The sequence below is a fragment of the Sprattus sprattus genome (assembly GCF_963457725.1).
Source record: "Sprattus sprattus genome assembly, chromosome: 2".
NCBI lineage: Eukaryota > Metazoa > Chordata > Actinopteri > Clupeiformes > Clupeidae > Sprattus > Sprattus sprattus.
Window position 1 is genome coordinate 2,570,649 of NC_137921.1, and position 22,245 is coordinate 2,592,893.

At 43.2% G+C, this 22,245-nt stretch overlaps 1 protein-coding gene across 1 annotated transcript; it reads left to right on the forward strand.

Annotated features, from left to right (window-relative positions):
- Positions 1-368: 368 nt before the first annotated feature.
- LOC308360960 (uncharacterized protein) lies at positions 369-20,035 on the forward strand (the record flags this gene model as incomplete). Its single annotated transcript, XM_080833150.1, has 15 exons — positions 369-956; positions 1,935-2,030; positions 2,243-2,476; positions 2,696-2,855; positions 2,959-3,066; positions 4,531-4,628; positions 7,082-7,105; positions 9,218-9,249; positions 9,451-9,676; positions 10,201-10,296; positions 10,509-10,742; positions 10,998-11,169; positions 12,024-12,140; positions 12,490-12,549; positions 19,866-20,035. 15 exons carry the CDS (start codon positions 369-371, stop codon positions 20,033-20,035), a joined length of 2,415 nt encoding a protein of 804 aa, XP_080689276.1.
- Positions 20,036-22,245: the final 2,210 nt, after the last annotated feature.

A 22,245-nucleotide genomic window follows, 5' to 3' on the forward strand; every position in this document is an offset into this window, starting at 1 on the left:
AGCTGTTAAGTCCTGTCTGGACTGCACTGAGACCAAACAGCCAGTTCTCAGGCCCACTGCATATGAAGTTCTCTCATGAACACCATGTCACACCAAGCACTGTGTTGATTCCACAGGTATACCAGCTTTACCACTCCCTCCATCGTTCTCTCTCTCTCCCTATCTCTCTCTTCCTCTCTCTGTCTCTCTCTCACACACACACTCACACACACACAGACGCACAATCTCAAATAACCGGACTGACTCCTCCCTAACAGTGTGGCAACAACATCTCTGCCACTCCTCTTTAGAATAAAACACATGAACCAGAAACTGAACTGTCACTGTTCACACTGTTATCTCCCTGTGTGGGATCGTGGCTGTGAGAAATGGCGGAAGCTTCGACCCAAAGACAGGATTCTTTCACTTGTTCAGTTTGTCTTGATATATTAAAGGATCCAGTAACTGTTCCATGTGGACACACTTATTGTCTTGGCTGTATTAAAGGTTGCTGGGATCAGGAAGATGGTAAAGGCATCTACAGCTGCCCCCAGTGCAGACAGACATTTAGACCAAGACCTGTTCTCGGTAGAAACATTCTGATTGCTGAAATGGTGGAGGAATTTAGGAAGACCAGGATCCAAACTGATGTTCCTGCTCACTGCTATGCTGGACCTGGGGATGTGGAGTGTGACGTCTGCACTGGGAGAAAACTCAAAGCTGTGAAGTCCTGTCTGGATTGTCTGTTGTCTTACTGTCAATCTCACTTCAAAGCTCACAATGACCTGAACCCTGGAAGAAAACACTCAGTGATTGATGCCACAGGCCAGCTACAGGAGAGGATCTGCTCTCGTCACAAGAAAGTTTTTGAAATATTTTGTCGAACCGATCAGAGATGTATCTGCTATCCGTGTACGATGGACGGACATAAAGGCCATGACACAGTCTCAGCTGCAGCAGAACGGACAGACAAACAGGTCAGTACTGGAGCTACATGTGTGTCCGACATTTCTATGAGGGCTTTTATACGTAGTAACTGTGAATGTACTGTAATACTATAACTAAAAGAAAACTATCTCACCAGTCTTTAAGTATGGCAGTTTCCACAATGACTTTGCACATTAGAGAAAGGAAAAATGTTTGTTAGGTGCCAGGTCCAGTGTTGAGTAAAAACGAGTGAAACATTAACCTGTCGGCTTCAAAGTGAACATATTCTTACCTCGTAAAATAATGTTCTGTTCTGTTCTGTTCTCAAGGTTGTGAGACAGTTTGCCTCAAGTGTTTCTGCTGTTAAATACCAGTATTCCTCTTAGCTCAAGGCTTCATCCTGATTTTCACTTGAAGATGATAGCGACTGCTTCAATGTGTGATTTAATCAAATTATGCTGTCCTCGTGGTGATGTGTAATAACATCCACTAGACAGCTAGCTAAACTTTCTTATACTCTCAAATGACGAATGCTTCAGGCTCTCGTTGAAGATTTATTCTTTAGCTTACTGAATCCACGTCAATACATCGAGGGTGAAGAAAGTGAAACTAAAAACACAAACAAATGTTACAATTAGCCACGTAATCTACATACATATGTTGGCACTATAGGCCTAACTATGTTTTAAACCACAATGAAATTAACTTAGATGAATAAATACATACAAACGATGCCTCCGCTGGAGAATCAACCGTAACCGTCTACTTGCCGTTATCAAACTAATTCCCGACAATTTTCCTACCAGCTTCGCGTTTCAACTAGAAAAATACATTGTCAAAATAAAAGTCTTGGTAAAAAACGTAATTTTTTACAAATTCGAAAACATATGCCTGGAGGCAGAACACAAATGTACATAAAAGTTTTTGCTTATAAATGCTCAGTTGTCATGTGTGATGTTTGATCATCATTGTTGTGAACAATCCACCGATAATATGGTGAAAAGAAGCTGTTTTTGTTTTTTAAACAGAGGCAGTTGGGGCAGACCCAGAGGAGATTCCAGCAGAGAATCCAGGAGAGAGAGAAGGAGCTGCAGGAGCTGAGGAAGGCTGTGGAGACTCTCAAGGTGAGAACTGACCACATGAAACAAAGGCTGGCAATGGCTTGTTATTGTGTTTTTACCATTATGCTGCCATCTCTTCATGATACAGACCATCACAGAAAGACATGGTTTGGCAGGATTTGACCAAGAAGAGCCAGTCACACCAGAGTGAGTTTGATCCTTCACTTACCTCTGTGTGTCTCCTGTCCACCTCCTCTTTGTGTGTCTCCTAACAGAGCTCTGCACAGACAGCAGTGGAGGACAGTGAGAGGATCTTCACTGAGATGATCCGCTCCATTGAGAGAAGGCGTTCTGAGGTGAAAGAGTTGATCAGAGCTAAGGAGAAGGCTGAGGTGAATCGGGCTGAGGATCTTCTGAAGCGACTGGAGCAGGAGATTGCTGAGCTGAAGAGGAGAAATGCTGAGATGGAGCAGCTTTCACACACAGAGGATCACATCCATTTCCTCAAGGTGACAGCATTTGAAACAAAGCATCCATGTGGGTTTGAAAAGGAAAAATGCATAGTTTCTAAATATTTTAATGTAAAGTAATTCAAATACCTGAACACATGAGTGCAAATACACTAAACCAGCTGAATTCACCCATTATGTCTGCAGCCTTTGGGGAAACACAGACCTGGCTGAATATTCAGGTGGTCTGCCTCACCATTTATGTATTTCTCTCTGTAGAATGTCCTGTCAATCAGAGACTCTCCTCGCTCTAAAGACTTACCCAGCGTGACCTTCAACCAAAGCTTCTCTTTGGAGGCTGTGAAGAAATCTGTCTCTGGACTGAAGGTGCGGCTGGATGACATCTTCAGGCAGGAAGTAGTCAGGATATCTGCAGCAGGTGGATAAACATGTAGAACTCAAAGATGAATTCCTTATTTCACAGTTTGAGAAAACAAGGATCCCACTTATTTATTAATGTTTTATTCTGTATCTCTCAACAGTAACGAATATCCAGATCATCAAGTCTTTAGAATGTGAGTCTGTCCTAGATGCTGATCCTGAGCTTCCAGTCAGAAGAACAAACAGTAATAAGTGGCTGCCACCAAACAGTAAGTTATTACTATTAGTTTACCACAGAACATTTAGCATAGAGTTGTCTTGAAGCATAGAGCTGAATTTCATATTTGACTATTATTTTTGGTATTACAATATGTAGTTAGCAATGCAACACTAAGCTATGTAAAAATAGAGGATACAGCAACACATAACATATGCATTTTGCAATGCTTCAAATTGTTTGTAATTGTAGAAAACTGTAAAGAGAAAATGTCTTCAGTCACAACTACATCACACATGCTCAATTCAATGCAAATGCTGTTCTGTACCACTTTTGGTTGGTAACAAGGCTGCAAACAAACAAAATAAAGCATAAAACTGAACATAATTTCTGCAAACTATGAGGATGATCCGTCTTACTTCAAGTGTATTAATTTGTCTGATGAATACTGCATCTTTCCATCAACAGTGATCATAATGTCATCCAGTTTTGAAGTGAACTGTTCTGAGCAGAGAATCTAAATGTCTGCAAAATTGCTTTAGTTGCACAGACATTGACTGAGACAGGTATCCATGAATTTCAGAAGAAGTGGCCATTGAATACATTTACATTTACATTTACATTTAGTCATTTAGCAGACGCTTTTGTCCAAAGCGACGTACAAGGGAGAACAATCAAGCTAAGAGCATTAAAAAACCTGGTGTAACCATAAATATTGCTTATAAAACGACATAGAAAGAATAAAAAAAGAAGTGCGGGCCTGTTGCTGCTTAAGTGCAGGTTGAGCCAAGGTGCCAGTTTAGGAAGAGAGGTGCTCTTTGAAGAGTTGGGTCTTCAAGAGTTTCTTAAAGGTAGGGAGGGACGCTCCTGCTCTGGTAGTGCTAGGCAGGTCGTTCCACCAACGTGGAACTACAACTGAGAATAGTCTGGATTGCCTTGCTTGCACTGGGGGCAGTGCCAGACAACGCTCACTGGATGAGCGCAGCGTCCTGGGTGTGACATTTGCCCTTACAAGAGCATTTAGGTAGGTGGGAGCAGACCCAGTAAGCACTTTGTAGGCAAGCATAAGTGACTTGAATTTGATGCGAGCAGCTACTGGCAGCCAGTGGAGCTCAGTGAGTAGCGGGGTGACATGTGCCCTCTTTGGTTGGTTGAACACCAGGCGCGCCGCTGCGTTCTGGATCATCTGTAGTGGTTTTACCACGCATGCCGGCAGGCCCGTTAGGAGGGCGTTGCAGTAGTCGAGGCGGGAACCCACCAAGGTTTGCACCAGGAGCTGGGTGGCATACTGGGTTAGGTACGGCCTGACATTTTGTATCAAAGCAATGAAAAGTATCCAAAGTCTAGCTCACTTGTGAATGTGTTTAGTATTTTGAAAAGTGGACATGGTATTGACACAAGTGTGAAAATGATTGTAGAAATCTTGGTCTAATTGAGATAATGAAATTATGAATCTTTTTATGAATGCCCTTCTCTCTCAGTTTGATGGGCTGTAATGTGATGTTTTCTCTCTCAGTGTCTGAAGTCCAGGCTGTTTTACCTGATCCAGTGACCAGAGAGGAGTTCTCACAGTGTAAGTCTGACATAAGGACATGCAAGCTATCACACACACACACACACACACATGCACACACAGGGATACACTCACACACACACACACACACACACACACACACACACACACACACAAACACACAATTAAATTGTATTTTTATAGTGCATAAATGACATTATTGTCTCAACACGCTTAACAGAGTCCGGGACCTGAACCCCTCAAAGAAAGCACAATGGCCACAGGGGAAAACACTCCCTGGTAATTAGGAAGGAAACATCTTCAGCAGCTTCTGGGAGAGGAGGACTGGCAGGGGGAGGGGCTTGTGGCAGAAGGGGGATAAGGGGATGGGCTTGTAGCAGAAGGAGGGAGAAGGGGAGGGGGAGAAGGGGAGGTGCTTGTGGCAGAAGGAGGGAGAAGGGGAGGGAGGGGGATAAGGGGAGGGGCTTGTGGCAGAAGGGGGATAAGAGGAGGGGGATAAGGGGAGGGGCTTGTGGCAGAAGGGGGATAAGAGGAGGGGGATAAGGGGAGGGGCTTGTGGCAGAAGGGGGATAAGAGGAGGGGGATAAGGGGAGGGGCTTGTGGCAGAAGGGGGATAAGAGGAGGGGGATAAGGGGAGGGGGAGAAAGGGAGGGGCTTGTGGCAGAAGGCGGGAGAAGGGGAGGGAGGGGGATAAGGGGAGGGGTTTGTTGCAGGGGGGAGAAGGGGATGGGCCTGTGGCTGGAGGCGGGATAAGGGGAGGGGGATAAGGGGAGGGGTTTGTGGCAGAAGGGGGGGGGGAGGGGAGGGGCTTGTGGCAGAAGGCGGGATAAGGGGAGGGGGAGAAGGGGAGGTGCTTGTGGCAGAAGGGGGGAGAAGGGGAGGGGGAGAAGGGGAGGTGCTTGTGGCAGAAGGGGGGAGAAGGGGAGGGGGAGAAGGGGAGGTGCTTGTGGCAGAAGGGGGGAGAAGGGGAGGGGGAGAAGGGGAGGTGCTTGTGGCAGAAGGGGGGAGAAGGGGAGGGGGAGAAGGGGAGGTGCTTGTGGCAGAAGGGGAGGTTAATGGGAGTGGCTTCTGACAGAAGGGGTGTGAATGGGAGGGACTTGTGACAGAAGGGGAGGTTAATGGGAGTGGCTTCTGACAGAAGGGGTGTGAATGGGAGGGACTTGTGACAGAAGGGGAGGTTAATGGGAGTGGCTTCTGACAGAAGGGGTGTGAATGGGAGGGACTTGTGACAGAAGGGGGGGGGGGGGGACAATCAGATCCATGGCAGATGAAATCATACACGTATCAGGATGAGCATGCTAGCATACATGTGGTAAATGTACACAATACATTCCAACATAACATGGTATGTACATGATACATACAAAATGGATATTGGATAAGGTGAGGAGAGAGCATTCAAGTATTATAGAATAACTTACTGGGTACACAGTGTGTGTGTGTGTGTATGTTTGTGTAGAACAGCTTAGTGGGTATACTGTGTGCGTGTGTGTAGAACAGCTTAGTGGGTATACTGTGTGTGTGTGTGTAGAACAGCTTAGTGGGCATACAGTGCGTGTGTGTGTGTGTGCGTGTGTGTGTGTGTGTGTGTGTGTGTGTGTGTGTAGAACAGCTTAGTGGGTATACAGTGTGTGTGTGTGTCTGTGTGTGTGTAGAACAGCTTAGTCGGTATACAGTGTGTGTGTGTGTGTGTGTGTAGAACAGCTTAGTGGGTACACAGTGTGTGTGTGTGTGTGTGTGTGTGTGTGTGTGTGTGTGTGTGTGTGTAGAACAGCTTAGTGGGTATACTGTGTGTGTGTGTGTAGAACAGCTTAGTGGGTATACAGTGCGTGTGTGTGTGTGTGCGTGTGTGTGTGTGTGTGTGTGTGTGTGTGTGTGTGTAGAACAGCTTAGTGGGTATACAGTGAATGTGTGTGTGTGTGTGTGTGTGTGTGTGTGTGTGTAGAACAGCTTAGTGGGTATACAGTGTGTGTGTGTGTAGAACAGTGTAGTGGGTATAGTGTGTGTGTGTGTGTGTGTGTGTGTGTGTGTGTGTAGAACAGCATAGTGGGTATAGAGTGTGTGTGTGTGTGTAGAACAGCTTAGTGGGTATACTGTGTCCTCGTAGGGTAACTATTAGAAGGGTAAGTAGAGAACAGATCCTCCCTGCTTTTGAATTAACAGCCACTGGAACGTTTACACACTCAGTGTCACTCACATATATAAAAAAACTCCATTTACAAACATGCGTACACACACACTCTCATTCACACACACACACACACACACACACACACACACACACACACACACACACACACACACACACACACACACACACACACACACACACTCAGGCAAAACCACACTCACGTTTGAATACAGACATTCACACATGTACAACTGCGCAAACATATACAGAATCACACACACAAAAACAAATCTGACTTATATGTGAAACATTCCCTCACAGAAATCACAGAAAATATCTCATCCCCCACATGCAAGGAATCATATCAAATAACAACAACCACACACAAACACCCAAACACACACACACACACACACACACACACACACACATCCACACGCACGCACACACGCACGCACGCACGCACGCACGCACGCACGCACGCACGCACGCACGCACGCACGCACGCACACACACACACACACACACACACACACACCTAACACATATAAAGACCTAAGTTTGTCCTGTCTTCTCCTCCATCAGACTCCTGTCACTTCACACTGGATCCAAACACAGCACACAGGCGCCTCCATCTGTCTGAGAGGAACAGGAGGGTGGAGTGGAGATCTGGGCTCCAGTCATATCCTGATCATCCAGAGAGATTTGATGAGTATCCTCAGGTGCTGTGTAGAGAGGGTGTGTCTGGACGCTGCTACTGGGAGGTTGAGTGGAGTGGGGGGGTTAATATATCAGTCTCATATAAAAGCATCAGCAGGAGAGGAGGGGGTGGTGAGTGTGGGTTTGGATGGAATGATCAGTCCTGGAGTCTGGGCCTCACCAGCAGCAGCTCCTTCTTCTGTCACAATAATAATGTGACTAATCTCCCTCTAGTGGCCAGCTCCAGAATAGGAGTGTATGTGGATCACAGGGCAGGAACTCTGGCCTTCTACAGCATCTCTGGCACAATGAGCCTCCTGCACAGAGTCCAGACCACATTCACTCACACACTCTACCCTGGGTTTGGGGTTTATGCTGGAGCATCAGTGAAGCTGCTGTGACTGACATGTCTAGATGCTGAATCCAGACTTCACCCAGCCTCTCTACCCTGGGTTTAGGATTAGACATTAGATCACCAGTGAAGCTGTTGTGACCCTGGGGTAGAGCACTGGGGTGACCCCACGTATTGGCAGGTGTACCACCCTGGTGTGGTGGTGGTCTGGGAAGAAAACAATGCTCTGCAGACCACATCTGAGGCCAAACTTAGAATTTATTTACAACCCAAAGCTTGGATGATAAATAAAATGCAAATAAACACAGAAAGAAAAAAATTGTGTTTGGAGGTAATGATCAGTGCTGGAGTCTGGCCCTCAGCAGCAGCAGCAGCTCTTTTATCTATCATAATAATAATCACAATACACTCCCTCTAGTGGCAAGCTCCAGAATAGGAGTGTATGTGGATCACAGGGCAGGAACTCTGGCCTTCTACAGCATCTCTGGCACAATGACCCTCCTGCACCTGAGTCCAGACCACATTCACTCACACACTCTACCCTGGGTTTAGGCTTTATTCTGGATCATCAGTGAAGCTGCTGTGACTGACATGTCTAGATGCTGTTAGCACATACATCTCACACATCACATCATTTAACCCATCTAGCCCCAAGGTGCCCCGTGGGGCACTTAGTTGTATTTTGATTAATAGATTTAAAAATCTCTGTGAGTTTTTGTCCTACAAACATGAAACTAACAACTACAGCAACCTTAACCCCTTTTCTTTTAAAATATTTACAGTTTGAAACTAAAATATAAATAATCATTTTGTAAGGAGAATATAACTAATCCTTTGCACATTTCAGTCTGTGAGTGAGGTTTCAGGAGCCTACATCCCGCCCATTAGCAAATGACAACCATTCATATGATAAGGAAATGATAATTCAGTGATTACTATTGGGTCATGATGAGTCAAGAAAACCTGTAGGGGGGGAGAGGGCCACAAAGACATTCAAGGGCCATTATGTGCTGGCCATTGTCTTTGACCAAAGTGTCCCAGAATGTTCACACCTCTCTCATCAATATGCATTTTGGTCTAAGTGAAGAAAAGTGTCACTTTCTATATTACTTATAATTAGTATAGAAACCACACACACTTTTTGAATGCTAAACGTGCCTTTTTGGAGAAAACACCTTTGTTTACAAGGTTCAGAGTAAAAAAGAAAACTTCTTAAATATTTACAATGTGTTTTTGTACAAAGTCTGAGCACCTCTAAAACTAGATTTCATTTTAGTGTCTTTATATTTCATTTTAATACAAAACTTTGTTTTACTACATTCCTTTTACTCTCATTGTATTATTGCTGAGTTGTTCTAGAATATAATCATGAATGCCACTTTTGCCACATGGTTTTTAGCTAGATGAAATACACAAAAATATCAAGCATGTGTTACGACCACATGTGTTGTGTTCTTTGTTTGTCACTTTCCCTCCCTTTTCTGTAGCTCCACCCATGTTGTGTTCCCCTGATGGCCAGGTGAGATCCACCGGGCCAGGTGATCAAGCAGCACTCAAAGACTCCAGTTTCCTGCTGCAGGGGAGAGGCTTTTGGCGCGGGGACTGCTGGTCTTGCTGCCTCTCAACCTGGGATTTTGTCATGTAGTGTTGTGTACTTGTTGTTAATAAATACCATGGATTTGGTACTTTTAAAAGGTGTTTTAGTACTTACTTGGGTCAGTGGTGGATTGTTTGTTCGCCCCATAGAGCCACTAAAGTTCGCTACTCGAAAACACTCAGTGATTGATGCCACAGACCAGCTACAGGAGAGGATCTGCCCTCGTCACAAGAAGGTTTTTGAAATATTTTGTCGAACCGATCAGAGTTGTATCTGCTATCTGTGTACGATGGACGAACATAAAGGCCATGACACAGTCTCAGCTGCAGCAGAACGGACAGAAAAACAGGTCAGTACTGGAGCTACATATGTGTCCGACATTTCTATGAGGGCTCTTATACGTACTAACTGTGAATGTAATACTATAACTACAAGAACATTATCTCACCAGTCTTTAAGTCTGGCTGTTACCGCAATGACTTTGCGCATTAGAGAAAGGAAGAATCAGGAAATGTTTATTAGGTGCAAGGTCCAGTTTTGAGTAAAAACAGTGAAACATTAACCTGTCGGCTTCAAAGTGAACATATTATTACCTCGTAAAATAATGTTCTGTTCTGTTCTTAAGGTTGAGAGCCAGCTTTGCCAAGTGTGTTTGCTGTTAAATACCAGAGCTCCTCTTGAACTTAGCTCATGGCTTTATCCTGATTTTCACTTGAAGATGATAGCGTCTACTTCAATGGTTCACTTAATCTTTTAAAAAGAATAAAATGTACTTAAAGGTTTTTGCTTATAAATGTTGAGTTGCCATGTGTGGTGTTTGATCATCATTGTTGTAAACAATCCACCAATGAAAAGAAGCTGTTTTTTAACCAGAGGCAGTTGGGGCAGACCCAGAGGAGATTCCAACAGAGAATCCAGGAGAGAGAGAAGGAGCTGCAGGAGCTTAGGAAGGCTGTGGAGACTCTCAAGGTGAGAACTGACCACATAAGATAAAAGCTGGCAATCGCTTGTTATTGTGTTATGACCATTATGCTGCCATCTCTACATGATACAGACCATCACAGAAAGACATGGTTTGGCAGGATTTGACCAAGAAGAGCCAGTCACACCAGAGTGAGTTTGCTCCTTCACTTACCTCTGTGTGTCTCCTGTCCCCCTCCTCTTTGTGTGTCTCCTAACAGAGCTCTGCACAGACAGCAGTGGAGGACAGTGAGAGGATCTTCACTGAGATAATCCACTCTATTGAGAGAAGGCGCTCTGAGGTGAAAGAGCTGATCAGAGCTAAAGAGAAGGCTGAGGTGAGTCGAGCTGAAGATCTCCTGAAGCGACTGGAGCAGGAGATTGCTGAGCTCAAGAGGAGAGATGCTGAGATGGAGCAGCTTTCACACACAGAAGATCACATCCATTTCCTCAAGGTAACAGAATTTGAAATAAAGCATCCATGTGGGTTTAGAGTAAAAATACATAATTTTTCATTTATATGATGAGGAAATTAAAAAGATGTAAATGTTTTACATGTCTAATATAATATATTCACATACCTGAACACATGAATGCATATACACTAAACCAGCTGAACTCACCCATCATGTCTGCAGCCTTTGGGGAAACACAGACCTGGCTAAATCTTCAGGTGGTCTGCCTCACCTTTTATGTATTTCTCTCTGTAGAATGTCCGGTCAATCAGAGACTCTCCTCGCTCTAAAGACTTACCCAGGATGACCTTCCACCAAAGCTTCTCTTTTGAGGCTGTGAAGGAATCTGCTTCTAGAATGGAGGACTACTTCCTCAGACAGGGAGAGTACTTCCTCGGGCAGGAAGTAGTCATGATATCTGCAGCAGGTAGATACAAATGTAGAATTGACTAAATAATGAGTTACTAATTTCACTGTTTTAAGAAGACGAGGTTAACTCCCACTTAATTTTGATGTATTTTTACGGATCTCTCAACAGTAACGAATATCAAGATCATCCAGTCTTCAGAATGTGAGTCTCTCTCGCTCTCTCTTTCTCTCTCTCTCTCTCTCTCTCTGTCTTTCACATGCGCACACACACACACACACACACACACACACACACACACACACACAGACACACACACACACACACACACACACACACACACACACACAGACACACACACACACACACACACACACACACACACACACACACACACACACACACAGTATAGTTATTAATAGTTATTAGAACTCCACCATCACTTTCATAGTTATTACACTGATCAGTATTGTAGCCCTCTGAGTTCTAGTTTGCTGAAGCCGTCTGATGAAGTATGTTGTTTTTTAATTTCATGTGTCTGTATTAGCATTTACACGTGACATTTCTGTCACGGACAATTTGTCGTGTGGTGGCATGTGTGGTCACACAGCTAAGCATGAAACTATCTCTAAGTGGCAGTGAGAAAAGAAAGAGGAAAAGGAAGGATGAGAAGTTTAGGGAGAAATTACCTAAGGTAACAAAATATTTCCAATCAAGAATTCGTCCGTGGAAGTGGAAGAAATGTCTGATAATGTTTCAAGTTCATCTGAAAATGTTTCAAGTGCTGCTGAGCCAAGTTTAGCTAATGCTAGCAGCTACTACAGCACCAACTAGCCCTGCCTGCTTTGCTTCTACAAACGGTGAGTCATCGTGTAGCCACAGCTCATAGTCTTATATAGATGTCTATGCCACAGCTGCCCATATCAGGGACACTGACACCTGCACTGACGACGTGCATGATACTGCCATGGTCATTATCACTGCTCAACCACAGCTGGATGATAACGAGAGCAGTGATGTCACTAATGCGAGTAACAGCAATGGCATACAGGGATCAGTGAAGACCCAGAATTATGGCGTGACAAATCAGATAGAGAGAGAATTGAAATAGTTAAAACAGGACCTGCACATATTCAGAACCTTCATTTGAAAACATTCATCAGAAGTATAAATAATTAATCAAATGTAACAAGTTACATTATTTTGATAAGGTAATCAAAAAGTAACACTTCTATTACATTGCACTCAAAACCTCATCATTCAAATAATTTACAATTGTTAAGTTGTTAAAGTCAACTGTTCACAATAAATGTCAGTTTCACATAACATTGTTCATGTCGGACTACCGCCCCTGAGTGTCTCTCTGTGTTGGGATCCCAGATGTTGATCCTGAGCCTCCAGTCAGAAGTACACACAGTGATGAGACGCTGCCACCATCAAGTAAGTCATTACTATTAGTTTACCACAGAACATTTAGCATAGAGTTGTCTTGAAGCATAGAGCTGAATTTCATATTTGACTGTATTTGTTTGGTATTACAATATGAACTAAGCAATGCTACCCTAAACTATGTAAAAATAGAGGATACAGCAACACATAACATATGCATTTTGCAATGCTTCAAATTGTTTGTGATTGTAAAAAAAACTGTAAAGGAAAAATGTCTTAATCAACAACTACATTTGAAGATGCACATTTCAAAGCAAATGCTGTTCTGTACCACTTCTGTATCAGAATTAGAATCAGAATCAGAATCAGACATTTTTCCTTTACAGTTTTTTTTTACAATCACAAACAATATAAAGCATTGCTAATATATAGTATAGTATAGTATAGTATAGTATAGTATAGTATAGTATAGTATAGTATAGTATAGCATAGTATAGTATAGTATAGTATAGTATAGTATAGTATAGCATAGCATAGCATAGCATAGCATAGCATAGCATAGTATAGTATAGTATTGCATAGCATAGCATAGCATAGCAGAGCAGAGCAGAGCAGAGCAGAGCAGAGTAGAGTAGAGTAGAGTAGAGTATAGTATAGTATAGTATAGTATAGCATAGCATAGTATAGTATAGTAGAGTGTAGCATAGCATAGCATAGCATAGCATAGCATAGCATAGCATAGCATAGCATAGTATAGTATAGTATTGCATAGCATAGCATAGCATAGCAGAGCAGAGCAGAGCAGAGCAGAGCAGAGTAGAGTAGAGTAGAGTAGAGTATAGTATAGTATAGTATAGTATAGTAGTATAGTATAGTATAGTATAGTATAGTATAGTATAGTATAGTATAGCATAGCATAGTATAGTATAGTAGAGTGTAGCATAGCATAGCATAGTATAGTATAGTATAGTATAGCATAGCATAGCATAGCATAGCATAGCATAGTATAGTATAGTTGGTAACAAGGCTGCAAACAAATGACACAAAGCATGAAACTGAACACAATTTCTGCAAACAATGAGAATAATCTGTCTTATTTCAAGTGTATTCATTTTTCTGTCGAATACTGCATCCTACCATGAACAATGATCTAAATGTTGTCCAGTTTTCGAAGTGAACTGTTTTGAGCCGAGTATCTAAATGTCTGCAAAATTGCTGTAGTTACACAGACAGACAATTATCCATGAATTTAGGAAGGAGTGGTCATTGAATACATTTTGTATCAAAGCAATGAAAACTATCCAAAGTTTAGCTCCCTTGTGAATGTGTTTAGTGTTTTGAAAAAGTGTTCATGGTATCAGAATCAGAATTATTTTAATGGCCAAGTATATTCACACATACAGGAAATTAACTTGGTGAGGTCGGTGCATAGGACATAACATAACAACAAAATAGCATAAACAAGAACAAAAGACCAATGTTTTACAAGATAATAATACATGTTTTGGGCACATGAAGGGCAAGTTGCAGTTAATTGGAATATGTAAACCCAGAGTCAGTGTGATGCAGGGGGCTTGTTTGTGAGCCCCACTGCCATGGGGGAAAAACTGTTTTGGTCTTTATAGCCCGGAACCTTCTGCCAGATGGGAGTCTCTGAAATAGGTGGTGACAAGGATGTGAAGGATCAGCGATGATCTTCCCTGCTTTCTAGCTGGTCCTTGAGTGGAACAGGTCTAGGAGAGACGGCAGGTCGCAGCCGATGACCTTCTCTGCTGATTGAATGATCCGCTGCAGTCGGCTTTTTTCCTTTGCCGTAGAGGCAGCAAACCAAATGGTTATTGATGTAGTGAGGATGGATTCAATGATGGCTGTGTAAAACTCCACCATCACTTTCATCGGCATGTTGAATTTCTTTAGCTGCCGAAGGAAGAACATCCTCTGCTGGGTAGGGTTGGGTACCGAGAACCGGTTCCAATATAGCAGCGGTTCCTATACAACCGGTACATACCCGGACCAAAATGTCACACCTAAAAATGTAACGTTTGTTGGGGGGGACAACTTTATGGTGGGGGGGGGGACACGTCTATGCTCGCAGAAGCTGATGTATGACATCACAGCATCTGTATATTCATCCAGACTGCTGGAAGAAGTTCTAAAAAGGTCCCAGTCTGTGTCATCCAGGCAGTCCCGCAGCTCCTCCACAGCTTCTCTGCTGTTCCAGTTTTTTGTAGTCCGCACAGCAGGTTAAGACATTTTAAGTTTTTGTCTGTTAGATCAGATGAATAAGAGTGTGGTCGGATAGCCCCAGAGCAGCGCGTGAAACTGCATGATAAGCCCTGCTGATGGTGCTGTAGCAGTGGTCCAAAGTATTCTCCTCCCTGGTCGGGCATTTGACTAACTGTTTGTATTTCGGGAGTTCGTGAGTGAGGTTGCCCTTATTAAAATCTCCAATGACAATAACCGGAGAATATGTATTCTCTCTCCTACTCTCCAATCCTAATATCTGATCAGGGAGTTGACGTTGAGCCTCTCGCACGTCAGCTTGCGGTGGGATGTAAACTCCAGCTAGAATAAAAGAAGTGAATTCACAGGGAGAGTAAAACGGTCTGCAGGTGATCAAAAATGATTCCAAGTGGGGAGAACAGGATTGTAAGATCACTTTCACTTTCACGTCACTGCACCAGCACTGGTTTATATAGAAACAAATACCACTATTGACACACTATTGTGAAAATTATTGTAGAAATCTTGGTCTAATTGAGATAATGAATTTATTTATTAATTTATTAATATATTTATGAATGCCCTTCTGGCTCAGTTTAATGGGCTGTAATGTGATGTTTTCTGTCTCAGTGTCTGAAGTCCAGGATGTTTTTCTTGAACCAGTGACCAGAGAGGAGTTCTTACAGTGTAAGTTTGACATAAAGACATACAAGCTATCACACAGGTACACACAATGTACACACAGAATCATGGGGGGCAATCAGAATCATGGCAGAATAAATCATTCACGTATCAAGATGAGCATGCTAGCATACATGTTGTAAATGAACACGATACATACAAACAAAACATGGTAAATACATGATACATACTGTAGCAGCAATTTCTATTTTACTGCCACTGGTGGCTGAGTTGGATTTAGGTTCTGACGTGTGTAGAAAAGATGAATAGAGGTGAGTCCAGTTGGTCTCTTTGACAGTTTATTGCAGAAAGGTGAATTACAAGTTGGTGGAAATAATATAAAAGACATTTAACGATACAAACGTCCTGGCACACGGTCAAACAACTGTTGCCTTCCTCAGCCACGTCCATATGCTCTGGCTGCTGGCTCTTAAGGCCTTTCCCCCTTGGGCTCCACCTTCAGCCTCTCAGGTCAAGTTCAGGTGTCCTCTAGATTGGGGTAAAAACACCTACGGCCATAGTGTCACTCACTCATTCTTACATACACACACATGCACATACTCATAAAGAAAGATAGCATAAGAATCAACAAAAAGGTTTTTGGCTCTTACACATACAAAATTGATAGTGGATAAGGTGGAGAGAGATCATTCAAGTATTGTAGAATCGCTTAGTGGGTATACTGTGTGTGTGTGTGTGTGTAGACCAGCTTAGTGGGTATACAGTGTATTCGTTAGGTTACTTTTGCAAGGGTAAGTAGAGTAATGGAACAGAAAACTATGTAGATGGTGGCTAATATTTACATTCCAGGTACAAGTTGCTAGCACAGAGTATGGGGTAGAATAAGTGCATGACTGTGTGGTGGGGGTAAGTGGACCTAGGCCGATGGTTTCTACAAGTAGATCAGGTGGAGAGACTACAGCAGCATCTCACAGCGAAGAAAGTCGAGATCATAGTCGAGTTCGGCTGCCAATATGCGTAAATGTACTTAATGAATATGGTGATCAGAATCAGAATCAGAATTGGGTTTATTGCCAAGTAGGTTTACACCTACCTGGAACTTGTTCTGGTGAGTAGGTGCATACAGTAAACATAAGAGTATACAAACACAATAAGTGATACACATAACATAAGATATACAAACACAATAAGTACATCACATAACATAAAATATACAAACACAATACGTACTACACATAAGAACAAAGAGAACACAATACATAAGATACAAAATATAAACAATGTATATAGGGAAGTGGAAAGTGAAAAGTGGAGTGCAAAATGCAATATGGATGTTCAATGTGCGATGTGAAATGTAGTGTGTGTTAATGTTACACAGACTTGAGGTGGGGGGGGGCGGGAGAAGAGTCCAAGTCCAAGTCAGGTGGGGGTCTCGGGCCTTGTTAACGAGGCCAACTGCAGCTGGGAAAAAGCTGGTTTTGTGGCGTGAGGTTTTGGTCCTGATGGACCGCATCCTCCTGCAGGAGGGAAGTACCTTGAAGAGTTTATGACCCGGGTGGGAGGGGTCGGCAACAATCTAACCTGCCCACCTCAGGGTCCTAGATGACGAGCATTGTTTCCATTTGTGAGCAAAGGTCACGCTATAAGAGGCTATGGTTTGTTAAGACAAATTTGATATACAGAAAGAGAGATACATTTAGGTAAAAAAACTAATGTTGTTCATGATGTAATATGGCCACTTTATCAGCATCAGTATTAGCATAGTATGATATAGAAGGAGAGGGAGAGGCTGCCATCACACACACACACACACACACACACACACACACACACACACACAAACACACACACACTCATAGTATGTTATAGAGGGAGAGGGAGAGGATGCCCTCACACACACCCACACACACACTCATAGTATGTTATAGAGGGAGAGGGAGAGGATGCCCAGCAAGGTGTTTGCAAACACATTTAAACATTCATGCTTTTGGAGGTTTGAATAGAGACATACCTGAACACACACACACACACTCAGTATCTCTCATATCTACAAAGGAATCTCTTTACACACTCTGTATTTCTCTCTCTCTCTCTCTCTCTCTCACTGGAATACTTTCACACTCCTATAAACGAAGGACTCATCTCATGCAAAGGAATCAAATGAAACAAACCCAAATACTTACACACACTCAACATCCTCTATTCATACAAAGGACTCCCTTCAGACAAACACACACACACACACTCACTCTCTCACACACACACACACACTCAGACACACACACACACTCAACATCCTCTATTCATACAAAGGACTCCCTTCAGACAAACACACACTGTCTTTCACACACACACACACACACACACACACTCAGACATAACCACACTCACTTTTGAATACAGACATTCACACATGTACACCTGCACAAACATGTACAGAATCACACACACATACAAAAACAAATCTCACTTATATGTGAAACATTCCCTCAGAGAGGAAATCAGAGAAATAAATCCCATCCCCCACACTCAAGGAATCATATCAAACAACCACACACCAAAACACACACACACACATACACACACACACACACACACACACACACACACACACACACACACTCCTAACACATAAAAATAACTTTGTCCTGTCTTCTCCTTCATCAGACTACTGTGACTTCACACTGGATCCAAACACAGCATACAGACAACTCCATCTGTCTGAGGGGAACAGGAGGGTGGAGATGAGAGCGGTCCCGATGAGACCTCCGCCGAGAGGGGGCCCGATGAGAGCGGTCCCGATGAGACCTCCGCCGAGAGGAGGCCCGATGAGAGCAGTCCACTCAGATCCTGGTCATCCAGAGAGATTTGATGAGTATCCTCAGGTGCTGTGTAGAGAGGGCTTTTCTGGACGCTGCTACTGGGAGGTTGAGAGGAGCGGGGGGGTTGATATATCAGTCTCATATAAAAGCATCAGCAGGAGAGCAGAGGATCATGAGTGGGGGTTTGGATATAATGCTAAGTCCTGGAGCCTGGACCTCACCACTAGCAGCAGGATCTCCTCTTTCAGACACAATGATGAAGAGACTGATCTCCCTCTAGTGCGCAGCTCCAGAATTGGAGTGTATGTGGATCACAGGGCAGGAACTCTGGCCTTCTACAGCATCTCTGACACAATGACCCTCCTGCACAGAGTCCAGACCACATTCACTCACGCACTCTACCCTGGGTTTGGGTTTGATTTTTGGCCTTCTGCATCACTGAAGCTGCTGTGACTGAAATATATAGATGCTGAATCCAGACTTCACCCAGCCTCTTGTGGTGGAAAATCTGTAAATTTAATCTTACTATCTGTGTGTATATTATTAACTACTCACAGCCAGAGATGGACACACTCCTACTCAAAGTCAGAGATTAACACACACTCATATTAGAGTCCTGAGCTGGCCACACACTCCTACTAACACCTACAGATGGACACACACAAACACACACTCACTCACATACATGCGCATACACATACACACACACACACACACACAGGCAGAAGTACAGAGGCAGACGCCCACGGACCCTGCTTGCGCACACACCCACACACACACATCCCGAGGAGTACGATAACATGGCGGCCTATGTCGACTACATACGACTCTCACAGTTTTTGTTCAATATGTGAAAAATTACAATATTATATTAATCAATAGAATGTTCATAATAAGCACCATGATATGGGTGTAACATAGCATGAGATACTACAGTGATAAATGATTGCAAAAGTCTTTAAAATTAACATGTTAGACTTTGAAAACGCTGGTCGCAATGGGCCGCAGTACTCCTCCTCTAGAGGTCTCTGGGGAGTACTGATAAGACCCACTCCAGTGTCATAGAGAGTTCACTCTTGCAGGTGCACATGCTGTCTATTCAGCAGAAACGTAGAAAGTTCTACAGTATATAAGCCATTGCAAAGCTTTGTATCAGGAGCACTGTCTGCAGACATGCTCAGGTTTGTGATGTTGGTATTGCACTGACTGAATAAACTTCTTGATTCACACTCTGCTGGTCAGCTGGACTTTGTGAGTATTTTCACCACAAGTAACAAGAACTTAGAGTTTTAACCAGATCAGAAAGCTGTATATTTTTCCTACTTTTAAACTATAAATCTGACACAACACTCTCTACCCTGGGTTTAGGATTAGACATAAGATCACCAGTGAAGCTGTTGTGACACTGGGGTAGAGCACTGGGGTGAGCCCACGTATTGGCAGGTGTACCACCCTGGTGTGGTGGTGGTCTGGGAAGAAAACAATGCTCTGCAGACCACATCTGAGGCCAAACTTAGAATTTATTTACAACCCAAAGTATTAAAGATAAATAAAATGCAAATAAAAACAAAAAGAAAAAAATTGTGTTTGGAGGTAATGATCAGTCCTGGAGTCTGGCCCTCAGCAGCAGCAGCAGCTCTTTTATCTCTCATAATAATAATCACACTACACTCCCTCTAGTGGCCAGCTCCAGAATAGGAGTGTATGTGGATCACAGGGCAGGAACTCTGGCCTTCTACAGCATCTCTGGCACAATGACCCTCCTGCACAGAGTCCAGACCACATTCACTCACACACTCTACCCTGGGTTTAGGCTTTATGATTCTGGATCATCAGTGAAGCTGCTGTGACTGACATGTCTAGATGCTGTTAGCACATACATCTCACACATCACATCATTTAACACATCACTCACACATAACGATCTAGCAGCTGGGCCTGATAATCTCTGATCTTGGGAACAACAACAGTCTGACGTCAATCCCCCATCTCTGGACCCCAGCTTTTACAATATCTGTACCTCTAGACCTCTGCTGTAACCAGGGGTAGAGATCCCATTTCATTGCAGGGGGGGACAATACATGGGAACATTTCAGAGAGTAATTCCGGGGGGGGGGGGACATGAAAACAATTAATATCACGAGAGCTAGCATAATTTAGCTGCTAACCGAATTCTCTAATAACAGTGACAAACAGAAATTCAACGTCAGTTTTAAATTCCCGAAATATCTACTCACAGACAAATCATTTTGAAAGTTAAAGCGCAAACCAAGGCTCTTCAAGGAGGAATTCAGCTGCATGCAAATAAACATCTTCTCTAGTGCCCTGCGCAGCCGTGTGGAGTCCATGAGCCGTCCATTGAGTTAAAACTAATCAAATCAGATCATGTTCCCATGATAATCTCAACAATCTCCGCTGGGTTACAAGCAGGATTCCAATCAATACATATAGCACTTGTTATATGCTCACAGCTCACTAATGGTGTGTCAAACTTACTCTCATTAATCCAGCCTACTGATTTTAGCTTAGCCTTAGCCAAATTATTTTTATTCAGACTTTACATAACTTTCATGACCAGAAATCGGAGCAAAGCCTCATGGGAAATGCCTTTATCAAGTGAACGTAGGGAGATGACTTTCAGAGAGAGAGAGAGAGCAGGTGAAGCGGACCTGATGGAAACAATGAATGTCGACATATTCTTGTATTTATTATTATTTTATTTGTTTACATCCCAGGAAGTCTGTAGAATTGAACCAGAAACGTGCACATGCCTAGAACCTATTCAGTCTTGTTGGTCTGAAATAAAACATTGAAAAAGCACGGAGGTGAGACACTCACTACCTTTGCCTCAATGATGGGGGCGTGCGATAGCCCACCGATCGGGTTAGCTGTAGCCCCGCCCTTTGGAAACAGCATGTGAACCGAACCACTTTAAGGAATAGGGGGATCAAGGTTTTTCAACAGTTAAAAAGCACATTATTTTGCGTTTATAATAAGCACCGCTTGTGTCCACGTGTGTTTGTTTCATATTACTATTATTATTAATTTTTTTCAATTTTGTTGGGGTGGGGGGGACAACTTTATGCGAGGGGGGGACGTCCCCCCCGGGATCTCCGCCTATGGCTGTAACAAATGTAGTATCACAACAGCAGGCATTAGACATTGTGTGTGAAAGGTTTTGATGAGCTCTGTGTTGGATAACCTCACTCTCCCAAGTGTTTAGTCCCTCTGTTATTGCATACATGTTCTGATATCTGGTTTTATATGACAACCACAATATTATGTATTCATCCAACAATTGACCCCCAATGAAATGTGTTCCTTGTTTTCTTTATTAATACCATTGGAATGAGACCAGTTTGATTTGAAATGTATCTGGTGCAGAACAATTCATAAAGAGTTATAGACTAGCATTCAATATACTCTTTTTCTTGGTGTGTGTGTATGTGTGTGTCAGTGATGTATATAGTAGGTATTTTTGTTAAATGTATTGAAATTCCCTTGTCTGGGCAAAATGAAAAGTCATTGTGGACCTTCTCGAAATACAGTGGTGTGATGAACATGGAGCAGTTTTGGAAAAACAAGTGACATGTAAGGTCAAGCAGAGAGGCCTGTTTTTAGAGACCAGTGTCATGTAAGGTCAAGCAGAGAGGCCTGTTTTTAGAGACGAGTGTCATGTAAGGTCAAGCAGAGAGGCCTGTGTGCAGAGACGAGTGTCACACACAAAAAAACACACACACACACACACACACAAAAACACACACACACACACACACACGCGCACATGCACACACACACGCACACACACACACTTTCCTGTCTGTCATGTGACCAGTGTAGTACTGATTGGACCTGGTACAAACCAAAGGTTTTTATTGCACAGAAATGCAGTTACAGAAAACTACTCTAAAGTGCTTCAGAAGTATCCCTGAGATGGGTACAGGTCATTGGGGATGACACAAGCAGAGGATCAGACAGACAGAGTTACAGTGGTAGAGACCATATGAATCAGACAGACAGAGTTACAGTGGTAGAGACCATATGAATCAGACAGACAGAG